Consider the following 26,436-nt stretch of genomic DNA (forward strand, 5'->3'; position numbering starts at 1 on the left):
GGGATAGCCCTTTAATTTGTTTCACAAAACTTTTATTCCAATTCAAAAAGAATTCTGGTAGATAGTTGGGTTATTTTACAAATTATATTGATACTAAGATTCATACATACTGAGCTTCAGGATTAATGTTCATTTTTCTAATCTACGATAAATACATTCTCTAGCTACCAGAACTATTGCTTTTGGTGGTTTCTATTTCCAGCACATGTTACTATGTTTTTGAAATGGAACATTTGCTGTACGGGACAGAACATTTAGCATGAAGTATACTAACCAATAACAAAATAAATTGTCTGCAAATAATGATATAGGGTGCTTTGACATAATGTTTATATTTTTCAGTGTAGAGGTTCATCTCCTTGTCCTTCCTCTGAGTTTGTATTTGATTTGGGGAGAAAGAGCCAGGATCTGTTTATTTAGGAAGTAGATGTAAGAGTCCAAAAATGAACTGCATCCTAATCTTCCCCCCAGTGGCTCTTATAACAACATGGTGGGGGAATTTTTTGAAATGCTACATCTTCTTAGGAGGAAATTTTCTTCAATGTGAGTATTTTATCCTATTAAGTATCTCTTAAATTAAATTAAAGAACATAGAATATTTTACATTGGAAAATAGTTGCTTGAGTACTAGGTAGAGTGCTGTCATTTTTCCCCCAAATGTATACATACTTTTAATCTCAAATTCAGTTTCTTCTATTATTTCATTTTTGAACTCAAAGGAAATAAATCTTTTTTTTTTTTTAATTCCCTTCATGGGTTTCAAATGTTTAACTCATAAAATTATATAATCTCTTATAAAAACAAAAGACCATAAACCAAATTTAGAATTCAAAACAAAGAATATAAATAAAATAATTCTTAAAAAAAAATAGCTTCCTAAAACCCCAAGAAGGCAGTCAAAATTGTGAAAAGACGTCAACTTGAAGTAATTTAAATGACACAATGTTATGGCTCTTATAGAATGGCCTTGAGAAAATATTTCTTAAAATGAATTCTCTCTGAAATAATTCGTTTAGACAGAGTCTTGAAGAACAAACTCTCTTGAAGTGAATTATTTTCTTTGATGCTGCTATTTTCTTGCAAATTCCAAAGGATGGAACCTTTGGTTTAAACTTAAGATGATGAAAGTAATTTTCCTTTGAGAACTAGGTTTTCAGCTGAATTGAAAAGCCTGTCTGCAGGTGAGATTTAATTTAATCCTTTGAGTACTTAAGAAGCATTCCTGAGACAGTGGCCAAAAATGTGACAAGATTAGCACTTTGTTTATTGACAGTGTGTGGACAGGAAAAGACTTTTATCCCAAAGAGTTTAATGATTTTTTGGTGATCTTAATGGCAATTTTTAATTACTAAAATATTAATTACTTAAATAGCCAAAGATTATATGATACACTTAAAATTTAAATTTAGTTGCAGTTGAATTGTAGCCTAGGATTTAAAAAAGCAACAAAGCAAGCATTATAGGCAGGTAGTATCTTGGAAACTGAATTTTAAGTTTAGAACAGAGTTAGAGAGTAGAAAATGAATCTATAAGTATTAAAGAAAATGAGTAAATGGAAGTCTATGGAAGATCTATTGTGTCTTTCTCTGAATCAGAATCATCTATATATGGTTTTCATGAGAGTTTAAAGATTTCATAAAATTTTTTATTTGTCCCATTATTTCCTCTTTAATTCCTGTTTTCTGTGAGTGTTTTGTGTGTTCTAAGAAGCAGACCAATTTTTCTGATGTCAGCTACTATTTGAATAAATAAAAAAGTCCATAAATATGAAAGGTATATGCATGGTTGAAACTTGATACAAAAGCTATATAATGTGTATAGCTATGACTTTCAGATAAAATTAGTGTCATAAAAAAATTCTTAATTGTTTCCTGTTCATTGTGTGTGCAAATGTACTTTTGCTACATATAATGATTCCCTTGTTTATGCTTTGCTTTTTCTTTTATTTGAGGGAGTACAAAATATTCAAACATTGGAATATTTTGACTCTAAATTTGATGGGTTTTCAGGTTTTTTTTTTAATGTGGAAAACAAAAGTAAAATCTTCTTTCTGACTATGATGACATTCAGCAGAAATGGGTTTGCACAGTATGAGAATTTTTTTCTGTTTAGGAGGCTCCAGACCTCTTCACCACCCTGCTGTCCTTTCGGTAGATTTAGCCATGATTAGCCAACCATGGAGATCTTGTCCATAGTAATAACTTATTAGTATTTTTACATCATGAGAATTTCTAGATGCAGCCTAGGATCTTGCCTGTCATTTTATCATTGAACATTTTCAGGATGTTCCATTTTAGAACAATTTGGGGATGTTTTAAATTTGCTGCCTATTCATTTTATGTCTAAAGGAAAAATTACACAAAATTCCATATTATTTGGGAACATGCTGTCTTGGTTAACGTTTGGATCACATTTTAAAATTAGTTTTAAAGGAAAGGAAATCATATAAATGCTCTGGAATTCAGATAAGCACCAAGCTTGGGAAGCAGACACTTTTAGAGGGCTTATCCTTTGGGGTCAGACTGCTGATGATAAAAAAGCATCCTAGACCTTTAATATTGATTATGCATTTTGGGGAGCTGTTTTCTTTCCTGCTTTCTCTCTATCCTTTTGAATTTGGACTTTGGTAGAACTTGCAGCATGCAGTATCTCAAATATTCCACAGGGTGTCATGATATGGTTGTTTGTTCTCAGGAACAGTGTCTAATGGGAGGTAGCTTGAGCCAAGCCTCATCCAGTATTTAAAGGGCTGGTTCATTTTGGTTATAGTCAAGAATTATTCATGGAGGACCGACTATGTGAGAGCTCCATGATAAGAAATGTAGCTGTTACTAGTATCATGTAATCCTTTTCTTCACTTTGTGTTTGTCATTTTGGCCAAGAGAGTATTTACCAACATAGTGAGTTTGTTTGAGTTTGTTTGAATGTATATGCCACGTAGCTTCATGCCATTTGGGAATGAATCTCAAATGGAGGATTCAGGTTTGGAAACTACTCAACTGCCCAGCCAGCTTCTGGCTCCCTTCCTTGTATCATCTGGTGGGAATAGATCCCTAGGGGTCACAGTGCAGGAAGGGAGCTGAGAGTTACTGCTGTAAAGGCTTCTGAGATAGCTATGGGGAGGCTGAAGCAGGGCTGGGGCCTGAGTTGGACAGTTTGAATATGAATTCCCCCTTCCTTCATCACTCATTGTCTGGGTCAGCTTAACAGGTTTGTTTGCTTCTTTTCATTTTTAAATCTGTGATTGGATTTTGAAGAGCAAATTAAACAGTTCATTTCTAAAAAGTGTTTAGTGGCTTCCAGTTTTGGGAAAAGATAGCATAAACTCACATTTCCCTTCTTCTTCTCTCTAAATTTAACTTAATTTAGATTGTCTGGAAATAATTCAACAGACCGTCATAAAAGAACTCTGAAAGTTGGGAAAAAAGAAGGACGATTGGGTAGGGGCCTCGGGATTTGAAGAACACCATGATGAGTTCCCTGGGTTTTGTTCTTATTTTTTTATATATCCCTACCTGGAACTTGGAGAGCCCTGTAATCCTGAACTGCCAAGAGAAATTAGATGGAAAGAAGGAAGGATGAAGGAAGAGAGAGAGATTAGAATGAGAGAGGGAAGAAGGGATGAAGAGAAGAAGGAAATGCCTGTTCTCTCTGGACAAAGGACTGGGAAAGGGAAGCCCAGCTGGGACTTAGCACTGGGCCAGTCTGCCCACAATCACATTGCTAGCAGAGTCCATTGAATCAACACATTTCCCCATCTCCCACCTGCCAGCAGTGGCAGCCTCAAGCTGCCCACAGCAGTTTCATCAGTGGAGTCAAGGCAGGTCAACCTATTCCCAGCCCCCAAGTCCCTGGTAGCAGTGAGCTGCCCTGTCCCTAGCAGCAATGTCAGCAAACCAGAGAGGTCAGCTAGCACCCACATGCTAAACTGAAACAAGGTGACTGCTTGCTAAAATAGAAGATATAAATAGGAAAACAAAACAAAACAATTCTAACATATATTCAAAATGTCCAGGATACACTAGAATATTACTTTTATACCAAGACCAGAAAAGTTACAATTTGAACGAGAGAAGACAACTAATGCCAACATAAAGATGAATCAAATATTGGAATTATCTGACAAAAATTTTCAAGCAATTATCATAAAATTGATTGAACAAGTAATTACAAATTCCTTTGAAAAAATAGAAAGCCTTACTGGAAGGATTCCAGAGTAGAGTGGAAATGACAGAAGATAGAGTCTGTGAACTTGAGGACAGATCAGTAGAACTTAATCTAAACAACAGAGGAAAACTAGACTGGAAAATAAAAGAAGAGCTCAGGGAACTGTGATTCTATAATAAAAGATCTAACATATCATCAGAGCCCCAGAAAGAGATAGAAAGAATATGGTGCTAATAAATATTGAAGAATGGCTATAAACTCCCCAAATTTGGCAAAAGATATAAACCTACAAATTTAAAAAGATAAGTGAACCCCAGATGGTATAAACCCAAAGACACAAAGAGCAACCAGAGAGAAACTACTCAGTATTTATAGGGGGATGGATACCAATTCAAATGACTGGATTTCTCATCTGAAAGAATGGAGGCCAGACACAATTGGCATATTATTCAAGTACAGAAGAAAAAACTGCCAGCTGTAAATTCTCTATCTGGTGAAACTATCGTTTGGAAATGAATAGGGAAATAAAGACATTTTAGGCAAAGGAAAACTAAGAGTATTTGTCACTAACCTTTCTACCCTTGAACAATTGCTGAAGGAAACTCTCTCTAAATAGCCCAGAAATGGTAAAGCAGGATTTTACTTCAGAAAAGGAGAAAGAAGAGTGGAATGGAAAAAATATGGCTAAATATTTTAAACTATCTTCATCCTTATAATTAAAAAAAATCACATTTGACATTTGAAACAAAAATTATAGCAATATTGTTGTGCTAAGTGTATGTAGAGGAAATAATGAGACAACTGGATTTAGAAAGTGAGGAAGATAAAAAGGACCTTAAGAAAGTGCTATTTTGGTACTTCACTGGAAGTGGTGAAACATTTATATTAGTAGGTTATGACATGTTTCATATGTAAATTGTACTACATACAGCAGTTGCTAAGAAAATATGCAAAACTATATGGTCAAAAATAGTATAAGTAAATGAAGATGGAATCCTAAAAATTTATCCAGTAACCCTCAGGAAGGCAAAAAAAGAAATGGAGGAAATCAAGATAAAACAAATAATAAAATGGCAGGCCTAAACTTTAATGTATCAGTAATTACTTTATGTAAATGACCAAGATATACCAATTAAAAGAAATTATCCAACTGGATGTAGAAAAACTCCAAAGCGAGCAAAAACTCCCCAAAACCCTGAATAATTATATGCTGTCTATAAGAAATTTACTTCAGACACAATGACATTGTAGGTTGAAAATAAAAGAATGGAAAAAGATATATCATGTTAACTTACTTATTTTTTTAAGAGAGAGTGTGAAGGAGAAAGAGTGTGAGGGAGAGGGTCATAGGGAGAGGAAGAGAGAATCTTAAGCTGATGGATGCCTAGCATGGAACCCAGCACAGGGCAAAATCTTACATATTTGATCTGAGTCAAAATCGAGAGTTGGACATTTAACCAGCTGAGCCACCCAGGTGCTCCTAACATTAATTTTTAAAAACGAGAAATAGCTATATTAATATCAGATTAGGCAGACTATAGAGCAAAGAAAATTACTAGGAACAATAGGAAAATTATATAGTAAAAGAAGTAATCCACCAAGAAGACATAGTGGTTCTCAGTGTGTATGCACCAAACAAAATATATGAAATAAAAACCGATAGAATTGAAAAGAGAAATGCACAAATTCATGATTATAGATGGGATTTCCACACCTTACTATCAGCAATTAAAAGAACTAAATATAGAAAATGAGCAAAGATACAGATGAACTGAATAGCTATTAACTAGCAAGAGCTAACTGACATTTGTAGAACACTCTGCCCAACAATTGTGAACTATACATTTTTTGCAAGTGCTCATGTAACGTTTTTAAGATAGAGCATATTCAAGGTTGTAGAACAAAACTGAACATAGTTAAAAGAATTGAATTCATACAGTATATTCTATGATCATAATGGTCATAGAATTAGAACTCAATAATAGAAGGATATGAGATTTACAGGTAATCCATGGTTCAGAGATACTACGTAGAGGTGCCTGGCTGGCTCTGTTGGTATATTGTGTGTCTCTTGATCTTGGGGTTGTGGGTTTGAGCCCCATGTTGGGTTTAGAGATAACTTAAAAAAAAATCTTTAAAAGACACAAAGATTCTCAGTGAATATTAATCCATGCCTCAAAGATAAAGTAAAAAGGAAATATATATATATACATATATATAGCTGAATGAAAATGAAAATACAACATATTAAAATTTGTGGGATGCAGCTAATGCAGTGCTGAGAGGGAAATTTGTAGCATTAAAATGGTTACATTAGAAAAGAGGAAATGTTACAAATGAATAATCAAGGTTTCTACCTCAATAAACCAGAAAAAGAACAAAATAAACCCAAAGCAAGTATAAGGAAGAATAATAGTAGAGCAGAAATCAATAAAATTGAAAACATTGAAACAATAGAGAAAATCAGGAAAATCCAGCAATAATGAAAAAGAAAAGATAAAAATAATCAATATCAGAAAAGAAGCAAGAAATATTACAGATTGTGTACCCATTAAAAAGTTGATAGAGGAGGGGACTCTGGGTGGCTCAGTCAGTTAAGCGTCTGACTCTTGGTTTTGGCTCAGGTCATGATTTCATGGCTCCTGAGATGAGACCTGTATTATGCTCCAAGCTTAGTGAGGAGTCTGCTTACTCTGCCCCTCCCCCAATTCACAGACATGTGTGTTCTCCCTCTTTTTAAAATAAATAAATAAATCTTTTTAAAAAAAGTTGATAGAAGACTATTACAAACAGCTTTATACTCATAAATTTGACATCTTAATAGAAATGGTTCAATTCCTCAAAAGCCACAAACTATCAAAACTGAACCAAGATGACATACATAACCTGAATAATCTTGTGACCATAAGATAAATTGGCCTTTCAATTTAAAAGCTCGTATAAGAGATATTTCCATGCCCAGATACCTTCAGTGGATAGTTTTACCAAACAGCTAAAGAATTAACACCAATTATACTCAGATTCTTCCTGAAAATGGAAGAGAGAATATTTTTCAACTACTTTATGAGGCTAGTATGACCTTGATACCAAAATAGAAAAATACAATAAAAAAAAAACCCAAAAGCAAAATCTCCCAAAACCAAAACCACAGACCACTGTGTCTCATAAACTTAAATAAAAAATTCTCAACAAAATATTAGAAAATCAAATGCAAAAATGTATAAAAAGAATACTATATCATGACTAAGTGATTTATTTCAGTGGGATTTATTTCAGGTGCACAAGGTTGGTTCAACATTTAAAAATCAGTCCTTGAAAAAAAGCAATCATTGTAATCCACCATATGAACAGAATAAAGAATAAATAATATGGCCATATTATTTAACATAGAAAATGCATTTGATAAAATTCAATATGCATTTATGATTAAAAACCCTAAGCAAGTTCGGAATAGAGGAGAACCATCTTAGCTTGGTCAGCAGCTTATACAAAAAAATCTACAGCTAACATCTGTCTTTCACTACTAAAGACTAAGTATATTTTCCCTAAATTCAGGTGAGAGGCAAGGTTGTGACACAGTACTCCAAAGTTCTCACCACTGTGACCAGAACAATAATTGAAAAATAAAACCATCCTTTTTTGCATATGACATAATTGTCTATATAGAATATCACAAAGTGTCTTTGAAAAGAAAAAAAGTAAAACTTCCTAGTGAGTTCATAAAGTAAGTTCAGTAAAATCTGAGGATATAGGATCAGCAAACAAAAATTAATTCCAGGGCGCCTGGGTGGCTCAGTGGTTAAGCCGCTGCCTTCGGCTCAGGTCGTGATCTCAGGGTCCTGGGATCGAGGCCCGCATCGGGCTCTCTGCTCAGCAGGGAGCCTGCTTCCTCCTCTCTCTCTGCCTGCCTCTCTGCCTGCTTGTGATCTCGCTCTGTCAAATAAATAAATAAAATCTTTAAAAAAAAAATTAATTCCATTTCTATATACTAAAATGAATATGTGGAAACTGAAATTAAAGACAGAATTTCATTTATAACTCCAAAGGAAATGAAATACTTAGAAATAAATTTACCAAAACATGTATAGGATCTGTATGTTGAAATTTATAAAATCTTAATAAAACAAATCAAAGAGGACCTAACCAACTTGAGATATGCACTGTATTCATGGTTTGAAAAACTCAGCATATTAAAGGTGTCACTTCTCCCCAAACTGAGCTATAGGTTTAATGAAATTTCTTTCAAAATCCCGAGGGTTTTTGGTGAACATATACAGGCTTACTATAATTTTTTTGTATGGAAATGTACAAGCCCTAGATTAACTTAAAACATTCTTGAAAAAAAAGATGATATTAACACTTACTATATAGCTATTGTAATCAAGACAATCTCCTATTATTTGAGTGATAGGTAGGTGGATGGAACAGAAAAAGAATCTAGATATACAAATATGCTTAATTGATATTTTGCAATGGTGCAAAGACATTTCGATGGAGGAAGAAAAGCTTTTTATAAAAATTGTTTTGTTTTTAACAAATAGTGTTTGATCAACTGGACATTTATAGGAAATAAAATTGAACATTGACCTAAACCTCACATCTTATACAAAAAATTAACTCAAAGTAAATCATGGATTTAAATGTAAAACATGAACCTATAAATGTATTAGAAAAATAGGATAAAATCTTCAGGATCTAAGGCTAAATCGAATTGACATTAAAAGCATGAAATGTAAATTGGACTTTCTGCTCTGTGAAACATCCTGTTAAGAGGATGAAAAGACAAGCTACAGACTGGGAGAATAATTGTGTAAACCATATACCTTACAAGGGATTGGTATCTAGAATACTCTCAAAAGAACTCTGAAAAGTGAACAGTAAAACAAAACCAAAACAATCCAATTAGAAAATGGCTGAAAGTCATGAGCAGGTATTTACTGAAGAGGACATACAGATGAAAAATAAGCAAATGAAAAGGTGTTCAAAATCATTAACCTTTAGGGAAATGCAAAATAAAGCTGCAGTGAGATGTCACCATACATCTATCAGAATTACTAAAACAAAAAGTAATAACACCAAAAGTTTGGTGGGAATGTAGAAAAACTAGATCATTCCTACGTTGCTGGTGGACATGTAAAATGGTATATTCACTCTGGAAAACAGTTTAGCAATTTCTTTTTTTTTTTTTTTAAAGATTTTATTTATTTATTTGACAGACAGAGATCACAAGCAGGCAGAGAGGCAGGCAGAGAGAGAGGAGGAAGCAGGCTCCCCGCTGAGCAGAGAGCCAGATGTGGGGCTCGATCCCAGGACCCTGGGATCATGACCTGAGCCGAACGCAGAGGCTTTAACCCACTGAGCCACCCAGGTGCCCCTAGCAATTTCTTATATAGCCAAATTGCAAGTCCTGTGACCCAGAAATTTTACTCTGGTGGCATTTATCTCAGAGAAATGAAAAGTTATGTTCATAGAAAACACTTACGCATGAATATTCATAGTAGCCTACTTGTAATAGCCCCAAACCAGAAACAACCCAAATACCCTTTAACAGGTAAGTGGTTAAAAAGGCTGGTAGATCCATACCATGGACTACTACTTAGTAATTAAAAAAAAAAATTATTGATAGACATAACAACTTGGATGGGTTTCCAGAGAATCATACTGAGTGGGAAAGATAAACAATGCCAAAGGTTATATTATATACCATGTGCCCATATTTATGTAACATTTATGAAATGATATAGTTATAGAATGGAGAGGACTGATTCATTGTTGGCAGGGGTTAGAGATGGGGACAGAGACAGAGAGAAGTGGGTATAGTTATAAAAGGACAACATAAGGAATCTTTTGGGGGATGGAGTTGTTCTGTATCCTGACTCTGGTGGTGGTCACATGGATCTGTACAAGTGATAAAATTGCATAGAACTAAGTATACAGACACACACACAGACATACACCCATACACATAAATGAGTGTGTATAAAAATGGTGATAACTGAGTAAGATCAATGGATTATATGTAATCAATTTCCAGGTTGTGATACTGTGCTATAGTTATGCTAGATTTTACTACTAGAGGAAACTGGCTAACAAGTATAAGGGATCTCTTTATATCGTTTCTTACAACTGCATGGAAATCTCAATTATCTCATTATAAAATGTTCTAAAAAAAACCCGAAGTATTTAGGACAATGCCTGGCTTGTAGTGAAGAGGTCTGGTACATATAGTACCTAACTATTTTATAAGCTTAAAGTTTATTTTTATTTTATCTTTAGGCCATGTAAAAATGGCTGCAGCAGAAAAGCCATGTTAAAATGTCACACATCCCATTATAATTAATTCTTCAGATCTGGATAAATTTCTCTTGTAGAATTCTTTGTTTAAGGAATCTTTTAAAAGACTACTATGTTTTTTTAGTATAGATGAAATATATGGATATAATACCCAGAATTCTAGGATGGCGCTCATGACGTGGGCTCCCTGGTGTTATGTCAATGTTTGGATTACGTTTTATGCAAAAGGGAATTTGCAGATGTAATTAAGGTTGCTATTCAGTTGACCTTGAGTTAACCAAAAGGGACATTATCTGGGTGGGCTTGAACTAATCACTTGAGCATTGCAAATCTGAGTCTAGAGGTCAGAGACGGAAAAGTCAGAAAAACTTAGAGCATGGAGGAGGGAATTTGACATGTAAAAAGTGCTCTGTTGCTAGCTTCAAAGATGGAGAGGGTCATGTAGCAAGGATCTAAGACAGGTTTAGCTGCTGAGAGCATCTGTTAGTTAATAGCCAGCAATGAACTGAGTAATGCCAACAATGTGAATTATCTTGAAAGAGGACCCCAAGTTCCAGATGAGAGCTCAGCCTGATTGATCTTTTGGTATCAGCTTTCTGAGACCATAAGCAGAGAAACCAATTATGCCATGCTTGGACTTGTGCTCTATAGATTGTGGGGCAGTAAATTCATGTTGTTTTTACCCACAAAATTTATGCTAATATTTCATGGAGTAATAGAAACCCAATACAATGGGTTAATTTAAAACTTTGTATTTATTTTATTTTTAAAGATTTTATTTTATTTATTTATTTGAGAGAGAGAGTGAGAGGGCACACAAGCAGGGGGAGGGACAGAGGTAGAGGGAGAAGCAGACTCCCTACTGTGCAAGGAAGCCTGACATGGGGCTCCATCCCAGGACCCTGGGGTCATGACCTGAGCTGAAGGCAAATGCTTAATTGACTGAGCTACCCAGGAGCCCCTAAATCTTTGTTTTTAAATCCATGATTTAGTGGATCCTATACTAGCAACCAGTTTTGCCTTTTCCTTGGTGTGTAAAGAGTATTTCTGGAGGAGGATTCTGGGAAGATGGAGGAGTCAGAGGCACCAGGAATGTCTCTCTCCATCTAGACAATGATTGCACTGTCAGAATCTGACTGATGTAACTATGTTGGAACTCTAGAGTCTATTGAAGGCTTGCAAGTTCCAGAGGAAGGCTGAGATGGTAAAATGCGTTAATTTTGGTCAATATTAGCTGTTAGCACAGTGGAAGCTAACCATTTCCCACCCTTTAGCCAAGTGACAAGCAGCCGAACATGTGTGCCTGAAGCAGCCTACACACAGCTTGGAAGAGCCAGGGTAAGCAAAAAATAAAAACAAACAAATAAACAAACAAACAAAAAACCCCACCTTTCAATTATCAAGGCTCTGTGTTCTGATCTTTACTGCTTCTGATCTTGAGGTACCGTCAGAGTCAGCAGCCATTGTTGTTGTACCTCCCCATGTTGGGGCAAGCTCCTGCTCCTCTGCTGAACTGACTTCCAGGGGACTAAAAGGAATGGCAGTCCTTTTCCTCTTCATTCATTTTCTCTTCTTCTCTTTTGAGAGCCATACATTGAAAATTAAGACATTCATGAGCAGCTGCATATATAAGGAAAATTAGAAAATGATGACACATATCTGGGAAAAGACATGGGCTCAGGAAAGACTTGAAAAGACCTTATATTTTTATACCTCAGACTGATCTTTGCCACAGAGATACCCTACAACAACAATGACAACAACGAACTGAAACAATAAAAACAGTAAGAAAAAACAACAAACCCTGGGAAATTGGGAGAATCTGATTTCCAGAGTTACCACATCCAGTTTTCAACAACAACAAAAATCACAAGGCATACAGAAAGTAGGAATCAAAGGGGGGAAAAAAAATAAACAGAAACTGGCCCTGAGACCTGATGGCAGATCTACTAGACATAGATTTTATTTTATTTTTTAAAAGATTATATATTTATTTATTTGTTTGATGGAGAGTGAGATCACAAGTAGGCAGAGAGGCAGCCAGAGAGAGGGAGAAGCAGACTCCCCACTGAGCAGAGAGCCAATGTTGGGCTGGCTCCTAGGACCCTGAGACCATGACCTGAGTCAAAGGCAGAGGCTTAACCCACTGAACCACCCAGGTGCCCCATAGACAAAGATTTTAAAACAACACTCTTAAAGATGCTCAGAGAACAAAAAGGATATGTGGGAGAAGTAAATAAAAGAATGTATGAGCAAAATGGAAATATCAGTGTAAAGATAGAAAACTCAAAGGAAACCATTTCAGTTATTATATGGAAAATATAATAACTGAAATGAAAAATTTACTAGAAGGATTTAAAGGCAACTTTGAACAGCCTGAAGAATCAGTGAACTTGAAACAAAGAAATAGGATTGAAGAAAAATGGACAGAACCCAAAAGATCTGCAGGACATCATGAAATGGACCAATACACATATTATAGAGTTCTATTAAGAGAAGTGAGAAAAAAGGGCAAAGAGAATATTTAAAGAAATAATGGCTGATACTTTCCAAATTTGATATGAATATAAACATCCAGGAAGCTCAGTAACTCCCAGAAAGATAAATTCAAAGGGACCCACACCAAGATCCATTATAACCAAACTTTTGAAATCTAGAGACAAAGAGATACACTTGAAAACATTAAGAAAGTGTCACGAGTGATCCTAAATAAGATTATAAGCAGACTTCTGATCAGAAACTTTGGAGGCCAGAAGACAGTGGGTTGATATAATCAGAGTGCTAAAAGAAAAAACAAAAACAAAAACTTCTGTCAATCAAGAATCCTATATCCAGCAAAGCTGTTCAAGAAGAAGGCAAACCATAAAAGACTCTTTAACTATAGGAAACAAACTGGGGTTGCTGGAAGGGGGATGTATAGGGATAATCAGGTGATGGGCTTTGAGGAGGGCACTTGATGTAATGAGCACTGGGTTTTATATGCAACTGGTGAATCTCTAAATTCTACCCTGAAAACTAATAATATACTACATGTTAATTAAATTGAACTTAAATAAAAAATTAAAAAAAAACAGTGAGGGAAGAATTAAGATACTTTCAGATAAATAAAAGCTTAGGGGTTTGTTACCACTAGAGCTGTCCTATAAGAAATGCTCATGGGAGTCACTGAGGGTAAAATGAAAAGACACTAGATGATAACCCAAAGTCATGTGAAAAGAAAAATATCTCAATAAAGGTAAGTACACGGGCAATTACAAAAGCTAGTATTATTGTAATAATGGTTTGTGATTCCATTTTCTGTTTTCTACATGACCTAAGAGAGTAATATATTTACAAAAACTATTAGTCTAAAAACTAGTATTATTGGAACTTTGGTTTGTAACGTCATGCTTCATTTTCTACATTAGGTAAGATGTCAATGTATTTAAAAGAATTTATTATTTGTGTTTGGGAACCCACAGTGTATAAAGACAGAATTTTGTGACATCACCAGCCAAAAGGGCTAGAGATGGAGCTGTAAAATAGCAGAATTTTTGTGTGTTACTGAAGCGAAGCTGGTATAAATTCAAAGTGTTAAAATTAAGTGTTACAAGTTTAGGATGTTACAAGTAATCCCCATGGTAACCACAAAGAAAATAGCTGTAGAATAATATACACATGCACGGACACAAAATGATTATAGATTTACTCATTTTACTACAAAGAATCGACTAAGAAGAAAGAAGAGAGAAGAGAGTAGTGCAGGAAATGAAGAACAAAAACATTATAAGGTCTACAGAAACAAATAGGAAAATGACAGACATAAACACCTTCTTTTCAGTAATTACTTTAAATGTAAGTGGATTAAAATCTAATTGAAAAACAGAGATTGACAGAATGGACTAAGAACAAGAAAACAAACAACCCCTCCCCACCACCTGTACCATGATTCAACTACATGCCATCTGTAAGAGAGTCACTATAGATCCAAATAGAATGAAAGTGAGAGGATGGAGAAATATGTTCTATGCAAGTCATAACTGAAAGAGACAAAACAGACTTCCAAGTCAGAAACAGCACACTTTTAAAAAATGCCTTGATCAAAACAAATCACAAGAGAAATGAAAAAATACTTAAAGTTGAATGAAAACAAAAGTGCAATGTACCAAAACTTACGGCATGTAGGGAAAGTAGTATTAATGGGGGAATTTACACATCAGAAGAATATCAGCAGATTAAAAAGCAAGCCACAAAATTGGAGAAAATATTTATAAATTATATATGTGAAAGGCAATTAATATGCAGAATATATAGAGAATTCCTAAAACTCAACAGCAACAACAAAATCAAACAATGTGGTTCAGAAATGGGCAAAGGGCTTGAATAGGCATTTCTCTCAAGAAGATATACAGATTTTATTTATTTATTTGAGAGAGAGACAGTGAGAGAGAGCATGAGCGAGGAGAAGGTCAGAGAGCGAAGCAGACTCCCCATGGAGATGGGAGCCTGATGCGGGACTCGATCCCGGGACTCCAGGATCACGCCCTGAGCTGAAGGCAGTCGTCCAACCAACTGAGCCACCCAGGCGTCCCTCAAGAAGATATACAGATTGTTAGTAAGCACATGAAAAGATCACTCAACATCATTAGTCATTAGGGAAATGAAAATCAAGGTATAAGGAGACTATAAAGAGACAAATCAACTATAAGGAGACACCATCTCATACCCATTAGGATGGCTACTATCAGAAAATCAGAAAATACAAAGTGTTATATTACCCGGTAGGACCCTGGCCCTAAACTTCTTCAGTCCTCTCTGTGATTTGGGGATGTCCCAAGGAGTCTCTCACAGGCTTATAATCTACTCTAGCCCCTATTTCCAGTCCCTAAAATCCCTTGAAATCAGGGCCTACCACTGACCCAGGGCTGATACCCTGAGAGAAGTATCCTTTGTCCTGTCCAGGGCACTGTCTCCTAGGGTGACAGGGGGTGCCTAATGAGTTTGCTTGGAACCACCATGGATTTACATATATTCATGTACATAAATGTATCTGTGGGTGTGGATGTACTCAAAATAATAGGACATCCTCTCCTTAAAGAGCCAGTCCTTTCAGCTGTTGGCTTCTTTTATATAACGAGTATCATTCTGATATGTAACCATCCATATTCTTGTTCATCCATATATGTATTTATGGTGTTGTGTATCCATGTGAACGCTTGTCTGGAATAGAGAAAGCCTTTGTTTTGATTATGCCTTTTGAGTGAATTCTCACAGAAGTAGGTGGGCAGGAATACATTGCATTTTGTTGAAGGAGAAAGCTAATTATTTGATGTATAACTTGAGTTTCCAGGATGTCTGTCTCAAGGCAAAAAACATGTCTTATTAAAAAGATACATTGTTGGGAAAAAGAAAGGGAAGAAGGAAGAGGGAAGGGAGAAGAAAGGAGGGGAGAGAAAAAGGCCATCTCTGTTAGTTCAAATTGCTTGTAGCCATTGGAAAAATTGGCCAAGTCCCATGTTCTGCCATTTGAGGGTCAGCGGGGTCATTGCTTTTGCGTTCATTTTACTGCTGCTACTACTGCCACCTCAATTGTCACCTTCTTCTCCTCCTCGTTTTTGCTGCATTGCTGTCATTATTTGTGTTGCATTTCAGATTTATGCTAAATGAATCAAATAATCCAAAAATTTGTTTAAGTCACACATTGTTAAACATGCATTTGGAATGATTTCCTGCGAAAGCCTGGGTGCAGAATACAAATATTTTGAATGGACTTATCTTAGAGTTGTACTGCTTTTTTTACTTGTCACTTTAAAACCCTTAATATGAATAAATTGTTTGTATAGTGGGATTTTTTTAATCTCTAGATAAGAAATACATGGTTTGAAAGCAGAGAATTAAAAAAAATGAATGGTAATGTACGCAATGCCCAGGAAAGGTCCTTGCTGCTGCTCATGGGCAGGCGTTATAATCAGCTATTTGGTGTGTTTATTTCAGGCTGCAGATAGTGGATAAAAGTGGCTGGTTGGTTGCCAGCACATGACTTAGTTGCCAAATGGAGTGTTTAGTACTTGTTACATTTGATTTATATCACAAGTTCTTCCCATTAACAGTCTACTGATGATAACCTACTTGGCTTTTCATGTGGTTACTTTGAAACAGCCACTTGACAACATTTGGCATATCACAAAATTTACTACTGAATAAAGGAGTGAGTGAATGACTACATAGGTTCTGCCATATACTGATATGGTGCTTGATGCAGAATGAGCACCCAATGCATGTCTTTTCATTGAATGAAAAAAGTCCCGCTAATGTATTTCTCTGATTCATTGTAATGGAGATTAGATTAGGGACCGGTCTGGTAGGAAGGACAGAAATAGGTAGAAATAGCAATGTTTACATGCCTGAAGGGCTTGCATCAGTATGGAAAGAGGTAGTCTTCTCGTCTGTATCACCATTTATTTATTTTTTTAAAAGATTTTATTTATTTATTTGACAGACAGAGATCAGAAGTAGGCAGAGAGGCAGGCAGAGAGAGAGGGAGGAAGCAGGCTCCCTGCCAAGCAGAGAGCCCGATGCAGGGCTCGATCCCAGGAACCTGAGACCATGACCTGAGCCGAAAGCAGAGGCTTTAACCCACTGAGCCACCCAGGCGCCCCTGTATCACCATTTAAATACAAAGTTTAATTACATGGAAGGATGAGGTCTCGTCAAAATGGTCTTGATTCTAAGTCTCTGTAACTTCAGTGCTGACAATGTCTGTAACCTGGGGTCTATGTTTTAAAAACAGGTCCAGTTCAGGAACCTTGGCCTTGGATATGTTATAAAATATGCATTAAGTATGGTGGTCTTTATTTTCAGATTGAAAACTTACAAGAACAACTTAGGGATAAAGACAAACAACTAACCAATTTGAAAGACAGAGTGAAGTCCTTGCAGACGGATTCCAGTAATACAGATACTGCGCTAGCAACACTCGAAGAGGCTCTGTCAGAAAAGGTGAGCTTGGGCTGAAAAACAGGGGTGTTAGGATTTAGGGAAGCATGGTTGGGAGGAGATGATCTAAATGTGCCCGCTTTTGTGCTCACACTACCTGCCTTCCCAGCTGGACCTCCCACTCCCATGTTAGCCTTCCTCAGTATACTTGGCACATTAAATAAGCCAGGAGAGCCTTGAAATGCAAAACTGATCCCATCATATTTGGCCCTGCTTAAAAACCTTCATTAGCTTGTTACTGTTCTTAGGATGATGACAACTGAAATCCTTAACCTGGCACATACGATCCACCCCTTCATCTGATTAGCTATCTCTCTGCCTGCCTGCCTTACTCCTCTCCCCTTCCCATCCTCCTATCCTCCTTCCCTTTCTCCTTCTTATTTTCCTTCCTTCCCTTCTTTGCTTTTCCCTCCCTCTCTTCCTCTACCTTCCCTCTTCTTCTGTCTTTCCTTCCTTCTTTCCCAGCCTCATCCCCCATCTCTCGTCCCTCATTTTCCGTATTCTAGCTACGCTGGCCTAGATCTTCAAGTTTGCCACGTTCCTTCCTTTCTCAGACCTTTTGCCCACACCTAGCCTGGAATGTTCTTTATTTTCTGCAGATGTAATTCCTCTTCTTCTAGGAATTCAGCTTCCTGAGAAGCTGTATTCTACAGTAGTCAAGGATGTGGACTTGGGAGCTATACTGTCTGTCTCCTATATTCCCCATTATCATAGTCCATGAACTGTAGTAATGAAGTCAAGTGGAAGGAAACCTGGTAGGAGCTAGTCCCAGCCCTGCCACTAACTGGATGACCTTGGCAAGTAATTCTCTTTCCCAGCACCTCAAATTTGTGGAAAGAAATGTATTAAATTAAATGGCCCGCAGATTTTTTTTTAAAGCCAGTGTATCTTAAAGAAGGCTTTTTTGACTTCTGTGTCAGAATCACCAGAAGGTGCCTGTTGGAAATCTAAATCATTAGGCTCTATCTATACCTACTAAACCAGAACTTTGAGAGGGTCTGGGATTCTGTACTTTAGCAAGTTCCAGGAGTGAACATCCAGTCATTGGTGATTGTTCACTCTAGTCTGAGAGCCACAGCAGTACATTAAAAAATAGAGATGCTAAAAGGAAGAGCCATAAGTCTATGTCTAGATAGAAATGATAACATTATAACTTTAATATTAAATTATTAAGATATGCTATTTTACTTGAAAACATAAAAGAATAAATAAGATGGTTCTTTTAGGAAAATACTCTTTTTAAAATTCTTAAGAATTTACTACCAAAACTCTCTGTAGTAATTTTGCTTGTAAAAATTTGAATGAGGGAATGTTCGTTCAAAAATATTAAGGATTATGTATCCTGTTTGCAGTTTTTGAGTGATATGATGTCACTGCATTACTACCTCTCAATTTCTTTCTGCAACTTTCTGGAAGTAAACATATACCATATAGTTTTTCCATGTCATGGATTACTTGGCAGGATTTTATCTTTTTTTTCCTCTGGCCCTATTAAGATTTGATTTATTCTTGTTTAAATCCCCAAACAATTCCCAAATCTGAAACTATTTCTTTTATTTAAGCACTTCTTTTGAGACTGAGAAGATGACTGGGAAGGAAGACTGAGGTCTGTGGGAGTCTGCCTCCGCTACACTCATGCCACCACTTGAGAGTTGCATCACGTGGGGCAAGCCTCTTCTCTTAGTACATTATTTTCAAAATGCACATTTAAATTAGCTGACATCCAAGTTCCATTTCTTTTTGGAACCACCTTGAGAGTAATTATTCAGTTTGTTGATCCACAATCTCAGGTGCATGAAATCTGAATTGGGCAGTAGATGAGGAGTTGAGTAGTTAGATACCTTTAAGAGCCAGGCAGAGAACAAAAATGAGGGAAGTGAGCTTGGTGTGAGGCAGTAGGTACTGCTGGCAACTGTGATAAGTGGCAGAGTCCTTGACCTACCTCAAGCCATTCAAGTTCAGGTTTTAAAATATCATGAAGGCAGATGCTCAAACCAAATGTGAGGTAGGCCAGCTTGGGCCTGGAGCTCTTAGTTTTCAAAGTTTATTTGCATCTGACTTTTTGCCTTTCACAGTAATGAAGATTAAAAGCAAATACAGATCAATTCATTTGAAGGGAATTTTCAAAAGGTAACAAAATCAGGATGTTAGTGTATTTGAAAAGCACAGACAAAAACATTGGATAGGAACTGGCAAGGTTCTTCATCATGGGAGAATAGTAGATTCATTGTAAGTATTTATTCCCATATCAAACTTTTGGGTGTATCCAAATAATCTTACCATCTAGGGAGCTTCATAAAATTCAGTTTCCTGGGTCCCATTTCCTAGTGATTCTGATTCAGTTGCTTTTCCATGGGTCCAAGGAATCTGTGACTTTTTTTAAAAGGATTTTTTATGTATTTATTTGAGAGAGAGACAGAGATAGCGAGAGAGAGTACACAAGCGGGGAGGTGAGGGAGAAGCAGGGTCTCCAGTGAACAGGTAACCCGATGTGGTGCTCATTCCTAGGACTGTGGGATCATGACCTGAGCCGAAGGCACCCCAGCCGAAGACTGAGCCACCTAGGTGCCCCAGAACCTGTGATTTTTTTAAAAGTATGCCAGTGATTCTATTGAAAGTGGTCAAATGACCACACTTTGAGAAATACCAAACCTATACTCTTCCATTTTGAAGAACTGAAAATTTTCGACAGATGCAGCACAATTCCCTGTTTCTGGGTGCTAGGTAATGCCATGGATAGACTGTGGTGCATGCTAACTTCTCAACCCAGTGCTCCAGGAAGCCACTTCTCATCTGTCTAAGTTGCCCCTATGTTGGGACTTTGTTGCCTTCCTGGACTGTCCCAAGGCCACTGAGGTCACCCGTCATGGAATGTGACTGAAACGCAAACCTTCTAGTAATTGCTGTTTTTACAACATCATGACCACCTTTAGTAGTCCTTCCCTCACAAGTTCCAGTTTTATCCACATTTAATTGAACAGATCCCCTGGAACAAGATATGGTACAAAAAATAAAATGATTAATTAAAAACCATGGACTCATAAGAACATCTAATTATTTGCTGTCATTTGGCTGATGAATGGAACCTATTAGGCACTATTCACCATTCCACTTGAATTATGACCTTTGGGGAGTGTGTTATTCATTTTAGTTTCTGAGAATTTATATACATATTCACAGTGCAAAAACTAATGCCACTTAGCAAGTTAAGATTGAGTATGACTTTGTTCTAGGATTGACACACAGAAGCTCAAGAGACGGAACCCACAGGATTTATAAAGCTGGTCTCGCCAAGCGTTGCTGTAGCCGCATAGCAGATAAGCAGTTGAGAAAGGCAGATAGCAGAGCCGGAGGCTGCTGTAATTCAGTTCCCGCTCAGTGATAAAGCACAAATAGATTAGACCTGTGCAGAGCCAGATGAGTGCGCAAGAAAGACTTGCCAATGCAAATAAGACTAAAACAAGAACACGTTGTTGGAATTTCTGCAAGTTAGTTGTTAATCAAGTAGATCATGGCATATTAGGGCCTTTTAACACATGTTTTTGACATCTGGCCCTGCGTGGCTGACAGTTAAATTAGTTTTGTGATTGACGGAGAAATATTTTGTAGTATTGAATCATCAATAACACTTAAAAACATTGTAGTGCTTGCTGATTTTTTTTGTCATCGATGCCCAGTCAATAGTACAAGTGCTTAGAGCAAATCAACCTACTTACCAAATGACTCTGATACCTTCTAGATGTTAACATGCATACTTAATTTTATTTCCCTTCCTTTGAAGCTAAGACAGTCCCTAAGTTGAGTTCTCACTACTCTTATTCCTTCCTTCAGCGTCTTTAATTGCCTGTTGTATGCCAGACAGTTTGCTCAGCCCTGAGTTAAGAGTCGTAGGATTTGAGTGCTGCTCTTTGGAAAGCTAGGCTGGGAGGATAGATATACAGTAAAACCATAAGAAGGGCACTGAGTGGGAATAAAGGCCACATAATCCAGCCAGACCAGTTCCTGGGAAAGTTTCCAAGCAGTGAGGTGACACAGTGGGACTTAAAAAAATGTCACTCCAACAGCTCATGTGGTGGCAGTGATGGCATGAATAGGGCCTGGTGGCCGGGTGACCAGTTGTGATGCTTTTGCAATGAGTGTAGGCATAAGGCAGTGAGGGTTCAGCTGCTGAAAATTTCAAAAGCCCTTGAGAGACTTCCTGTGCACTGAGGCCATTTTCTTTTTTTGTAGATGGCATAATTATCCACTCACCAGTGTCACAGGCAGAGTCAAATAGGACTATAACCGGAATCAAGAAGAAACAAATGTAGACAATTAGTAGACTGATTTGTTCTGTTTCCACCCCCACTGTTGTAATAACATACTTCATTTTAAAGTGTTTTTAGCTAATTACAAAACAATAATGATACTTCTTTTTTTCCTTGAGAGCATTAGATACATAAATTACTGTCATTGGGGTAGAACAGTTGCTTCCCTGGGGGGACTTAAATCACAGGCTAAGTGTTAAAACTAACCTCCCTCTGAATCATATACTGTTTTATGTTTCTTACATATCAGGCCTTGTCTCATACTACATACTTATAAGAATATAAAAGATAATATCAGGGTCCTTAAGAGTAATTGTGGCATCAGTATTTTTTTATTTTGCCATCCTAAAGAAAGTTCAAATATGTGTTGGGTAATTTGAAACAAATTTTAGAAATCTAGCTCAAACTTCACCCTAGTTCAATTTTACTTAAAAAGAAGAAGGCTTTTATTTTGATACTGGTTAGATTTCACGTTTTTGGAGACCATGTCTACCAGACCAGTGCTTTCATTTCAGCATGTAAGTCAGGGGACGCAAGGTTCTCAGATCTCCTTAACTGGCTCCATGCATCTGTTTTTGACAGTGTGGTCTCATGCACATGGCTAAGACTCAGAGAGCCCTGGATGCTAGGCTGTGCCTTCTGTTTATGTGCTGGGTCACCTTGGATGATTTAGCCGGTCTTTGGGCCTGGGTTTCCTACCATACTGTTACCAATAGCACTGGCTCAGACCGTGCAGTTGTGATGAAGTCTAGATGAAGAAAGGTTTACTGCAGTGCCTAGCATGTAAGAAACTCTCAGTAAAGGAAAGCTGCTATTTGAACTTTGTCAAATTAAAGCAAAGTTTTGTTGGAGTCTCTACTGATTGCCAAGAAGCCATTGGAAAAATATGGAGGAAAAATGGTCATCTCTAGGTACATTGGCAAATCACTTATCCAGTGAGCTCATTCTTTATTTGGTTTCAAGTTCTCACTATTAGTTCAGACCTAAGTCCTGAAGGGCATACGTCTTGCCCTGCTTAGATCCCCTTTCTAGCCAGAGCAGAATCTTCAGAAACCAAGGAAGTTTTTTTGGAAACCAAGCAAAGGAATAGGAAAGCCAAGCAAAGAAGTTTGAACCAAGAGGTTAATTGTCCTTCTTCCACTCGTCCATTAAAGTCTTTCATAAACCTAGAGTCTTGGTGCCTAAACCTTCTGGAACTGCTTTTGGAATTTCCCAAATACCACCATGAACCAAGAACAGCCTCATACCTTGAACATTAAGATCCCTTGCAATGCTGTGATGCTGACTTTTATTAGTAAGCCAAAAGCCATATTGATTGTCTTTCCCAAATGCTGTTATGCACAGCCTGTCTTCAGAAACCCAAGTTTAACTGTCTTGCGTGTGTTGACTCATGTAGAGCATTTCTTACGTTTATTGCCTCCTATTTCCTTTTGTAGTGTGCCTTGACATACAACTGATGGTTTCTCACTTCTCTTTTGGTAATTGCCTCACAGGAGAGAATAATTGAGCGTTTGAAAGAACAGCGGGAGAGAGATGATCGGGAAAGACTAGAAGAGATAGAATCTTTCCGAAAAGAGAACAAAGATCTGAAAGAGAAGGTCAATGCTTTACAAGCTGAACTAACTGAAAAAGAGGTGAGTCTGGAAAAACAAATGAACCATGCTGATAGTCCCATTCTCAGGAGCCTCAAGAGACTAGAGGGTGAGATTGAGGGTCTGTGTGAAGGTTTGGGGACATAGTTACCTTTCCTTGTCAAAGCCATTGGAGTTCAAAGGAAAATATTTACCATAACTCCCTTTATCAGGATGCCTTATGCCCTCGTCTCTACTCTCACTGCATACAATGTAGCTCCTTGAAAGTTTTCTTGATGTTTTACCACATTTGTGTGGTTTAGAGGATTCTGTAATTTTTTACTGTGCCATGAGGTTTTGCTTGGGATAACAACAATATCAATAATAATAATAACAACAACGTCTGCACTTACTGAGGGTCTATTACATGCCAGTCCTTGTGTTGCGTGCTTTACATTGATCTGTGCTGCTCAACCAGATCACTGAATACTTCCAGGTTAGGGGATACAGTACCATGCTAGACACAAAGTATATGTTAAATGTGACGATTCTTCTGGAATACCGATTTTACATTATGATAAATAATTTAGAACAATGTTTTCATACTAGAGCAAACATGAATGCAGAATACAAATCCTACCTGCATTTTTTAAGTAAAACAATATACTTCAAAGAAATTATTTGCTTGGGGGTTATGGAGAGGATGGGTAGGGCTATACTCCCCCGCTCTGAGGGATAGATACCTCTACCTCCTTTAGTTTACTTAGGGATACGTTGATGGAGAAGTTTGAGAAGCAGCATTGCATGTTATTTTATTCAGTCTCCAGAACTCTGAGATATGTGCTATTGTTCACAACTGGCCCCTTCACACTTATTTTTGTCCATAGGAAATGTCCATCTCCTTTAGGGCTATCACAGATTCTTTCCTCCTATTGGACTGTATCATGCATAGGTGTCCGTTTTCCAGCACCAGATTATTACCTCAGCCTTTGGTTTTGGTAATTCTCTACAAATTAAAGTACTGTCTAAATGAGGAATCTAAGTTTGGGAGATTTGATGAGTAATAGAAACAAAATGCAAGTTCCCTAAAATATAAGTGCGCTTTTTGTTTTTGTTTTTTTTACAAAAGAGATTATTTCTTTGATAGGAAAATGAGGAATGTAAATTCTCTCCTACTATTTCACTGCTAAATCTGACTTAGGGGATCTGTAATTACTGTAGTTGGTATATAACAGAATGCACAGAAGCTTTGATCTCATTTGCAATTTGAATAACTGATTGTGTTATTCATGGATCCGGACCTTAAAAAAAAAATATATATATATATATAATTTCAACAATATATATATGATATATATATCTATAATCTCAACTATATATATGTGATTGAAAAGAGATCTTGATGATGTTGTGGAGCATAGCTTTAAAGGAAAATAATTTTGTAAACAATGCCTACCTTGTATGATTTCAGACAAGCATTTCAGCAAACATTTATTGTTCCTGTATAGTAATGTTCCTGCCAGTGGGATGGGTGTGTCAGTCAAGGTTCTACCAGAAAAACAGAACTGTATTAAGAAATTTAACCATGTTAAGAAGTTTATTGCAAGGAATTGGCTTACATAGTTATGGGGGCTGGCTAGGCAAGTCTGAAATCCATAGGGTAGGCCATCAGGAAGGGCACGCTGGAAACACTCCAGACAGGAACTGGCACAGCAGTCCACAGGTGGATTTCTTCCTTCTCAGGGAAATCTCAGTCCTGCTCTTAAGGCCTTTCAACTGATAGGCTCAGGCCCACCCAGATTTGGAGAATAATATCCTTTATTTAAAATCAACTGATGATAGTTTTTAGTTACATCTACCAAATACCTCCATAGAAACACCTATTAGTGTTTGATTGAGTAACTGGGGACTATATAGCCTAGCCAAGTTGACACATAAAGCTATCAGACCTGGCAATTTAAAATGTATAGAGAAAAACAACATATAATTGTTGTCAGCTTATAATTTATTTGCAGTGATAATCACCTTCGTCATGACAAAATGCCTAGATTGCAAGGTCTATTATTATTTCTGTGGGAGTAGTATGATAAAGAACATTGAAATTGGAGTCAGAGTTCTGGGTTTGAGACCTCTGTCTTCCTTTAATAGGTCAGGAACCTTAGAAAAGACAGTTCTTGTGACCCTCAGTTTCTTGATCTGAAAGATGAGAGTGGCTGCTCTGTTCTCCAGAGGGTTGTTAGGAGCTGGATAGTTTGCTGAGTGATGGTCATATTATCATCAACAAGATTATTCCAGGGCCCAGGAAGTAGCTCAGACACAAAATATTAGCTGATATCATTTACTGAGTGGCCACTGTGTGCTTAGTGTCCTTCTAGATGCTGCAGAGGGATATAAAGGAAATTCACAAAGTCTGATTTTGGATAATACCTGAATATTTTGGATACAGTATTAGATGCTGCTAATCATTTCATGTTTGATAATAGACATTGCCTTCTTAGCTAAGCAAATTTATGTTCCCTGATATATGCACATATTTACTTTACTTTTTGAAATTCAGACTATCCAAGGGAACTCTTGGTTTCTGGGCATGATTGATGAGTGGAACAATGTAGGCAAACCCATGTCTGAAATGGGGAGATTCACTATCTCTGTTGAATTAGGATTTACAAAGGACTGGGACGTAAAGTCTTTAAATTTTAAAATAATTTTATCTTTGATTCTATGGAAGATATCTTAGATACTATTAAAGAAATGGAATTTAATAAAAACTTAACAAGATACTTCTTTTATATTTAATTTGCCCTTTGGGGGGGAAAGCATTAGAGTTAGTATTTTCTTTCATATTTATCTTAGAGTCTGCACGACTTGACAGCAATAAATGTAAATGGAAGTTTTGGGGTGTCTGTTTTGCCATGACATGTAAAGACCACCTTGGGACTTACATCATCAGCATGACTTTGAGACATGAAACATGCATTTACTGACCACACCATTTGGTCACGTTTGATTCTACTGCAATTAGATCCTGCTCGATTCTGTAAGCTGGCCAATTTTAATTTCCTGGCCAGAGCCAGCTATTGTTACCTTAGTAAGACTATATTTACCCTTTCTGTCTAATGCAC

At 36.9% G+C, this 26,436-nt stretch overlaps 1 protein-coding gene across 10 annotated transcripts in view; it reads left to right on the top strand.

The window, feature by feature from the left end:
• The window catches only part of ERC2 (ELKS/RAB6-interacting/CAST family member 2), a 916,980-nt gene that overhangs the window by 419,478 nt on the left and 471,066 nt on the right, over positions 1 to 26,436 (top strand). For all 10 annotated transcript variants that reach the window (XR_006385123.1, XR_006385122.1, XM_044253352.1 and 7 more), the window contains 2 exons: positions 17,302 to 17,439; positions 23,237 to 23,377. Coding sequence is in view for 8 of the 10 variants with exons in the window: in XM_044253352.1 (XP_044109287.1) it covers positions 17,302 to 17,439; positions 23,237 to 23,377 (279 nt within the window). In the remaining 2 variants the exon portion in view is untranslated. The remainder of the gene's footprint in view (positions 1 to 17,301; positions 17,440 to 23,236; positions 23,378 to 26,436) is intronic.

The sequence above is a fragment of the Neovison vison genome, chromosome 6 (genome assembly GCF_020171115.1).
Source record: "Neovison vison isolate M4711 chromosome 6, ASM_NN_V1, whole genome shotgun sequence".
In the NCBI taxonomy this organism is placed as follows: domain Eukaryota; kingdom Metazoa; phylum Chordata; class Mammalia; order Carnivora; family Mustelidae; genus Neogale; species Neogale vison.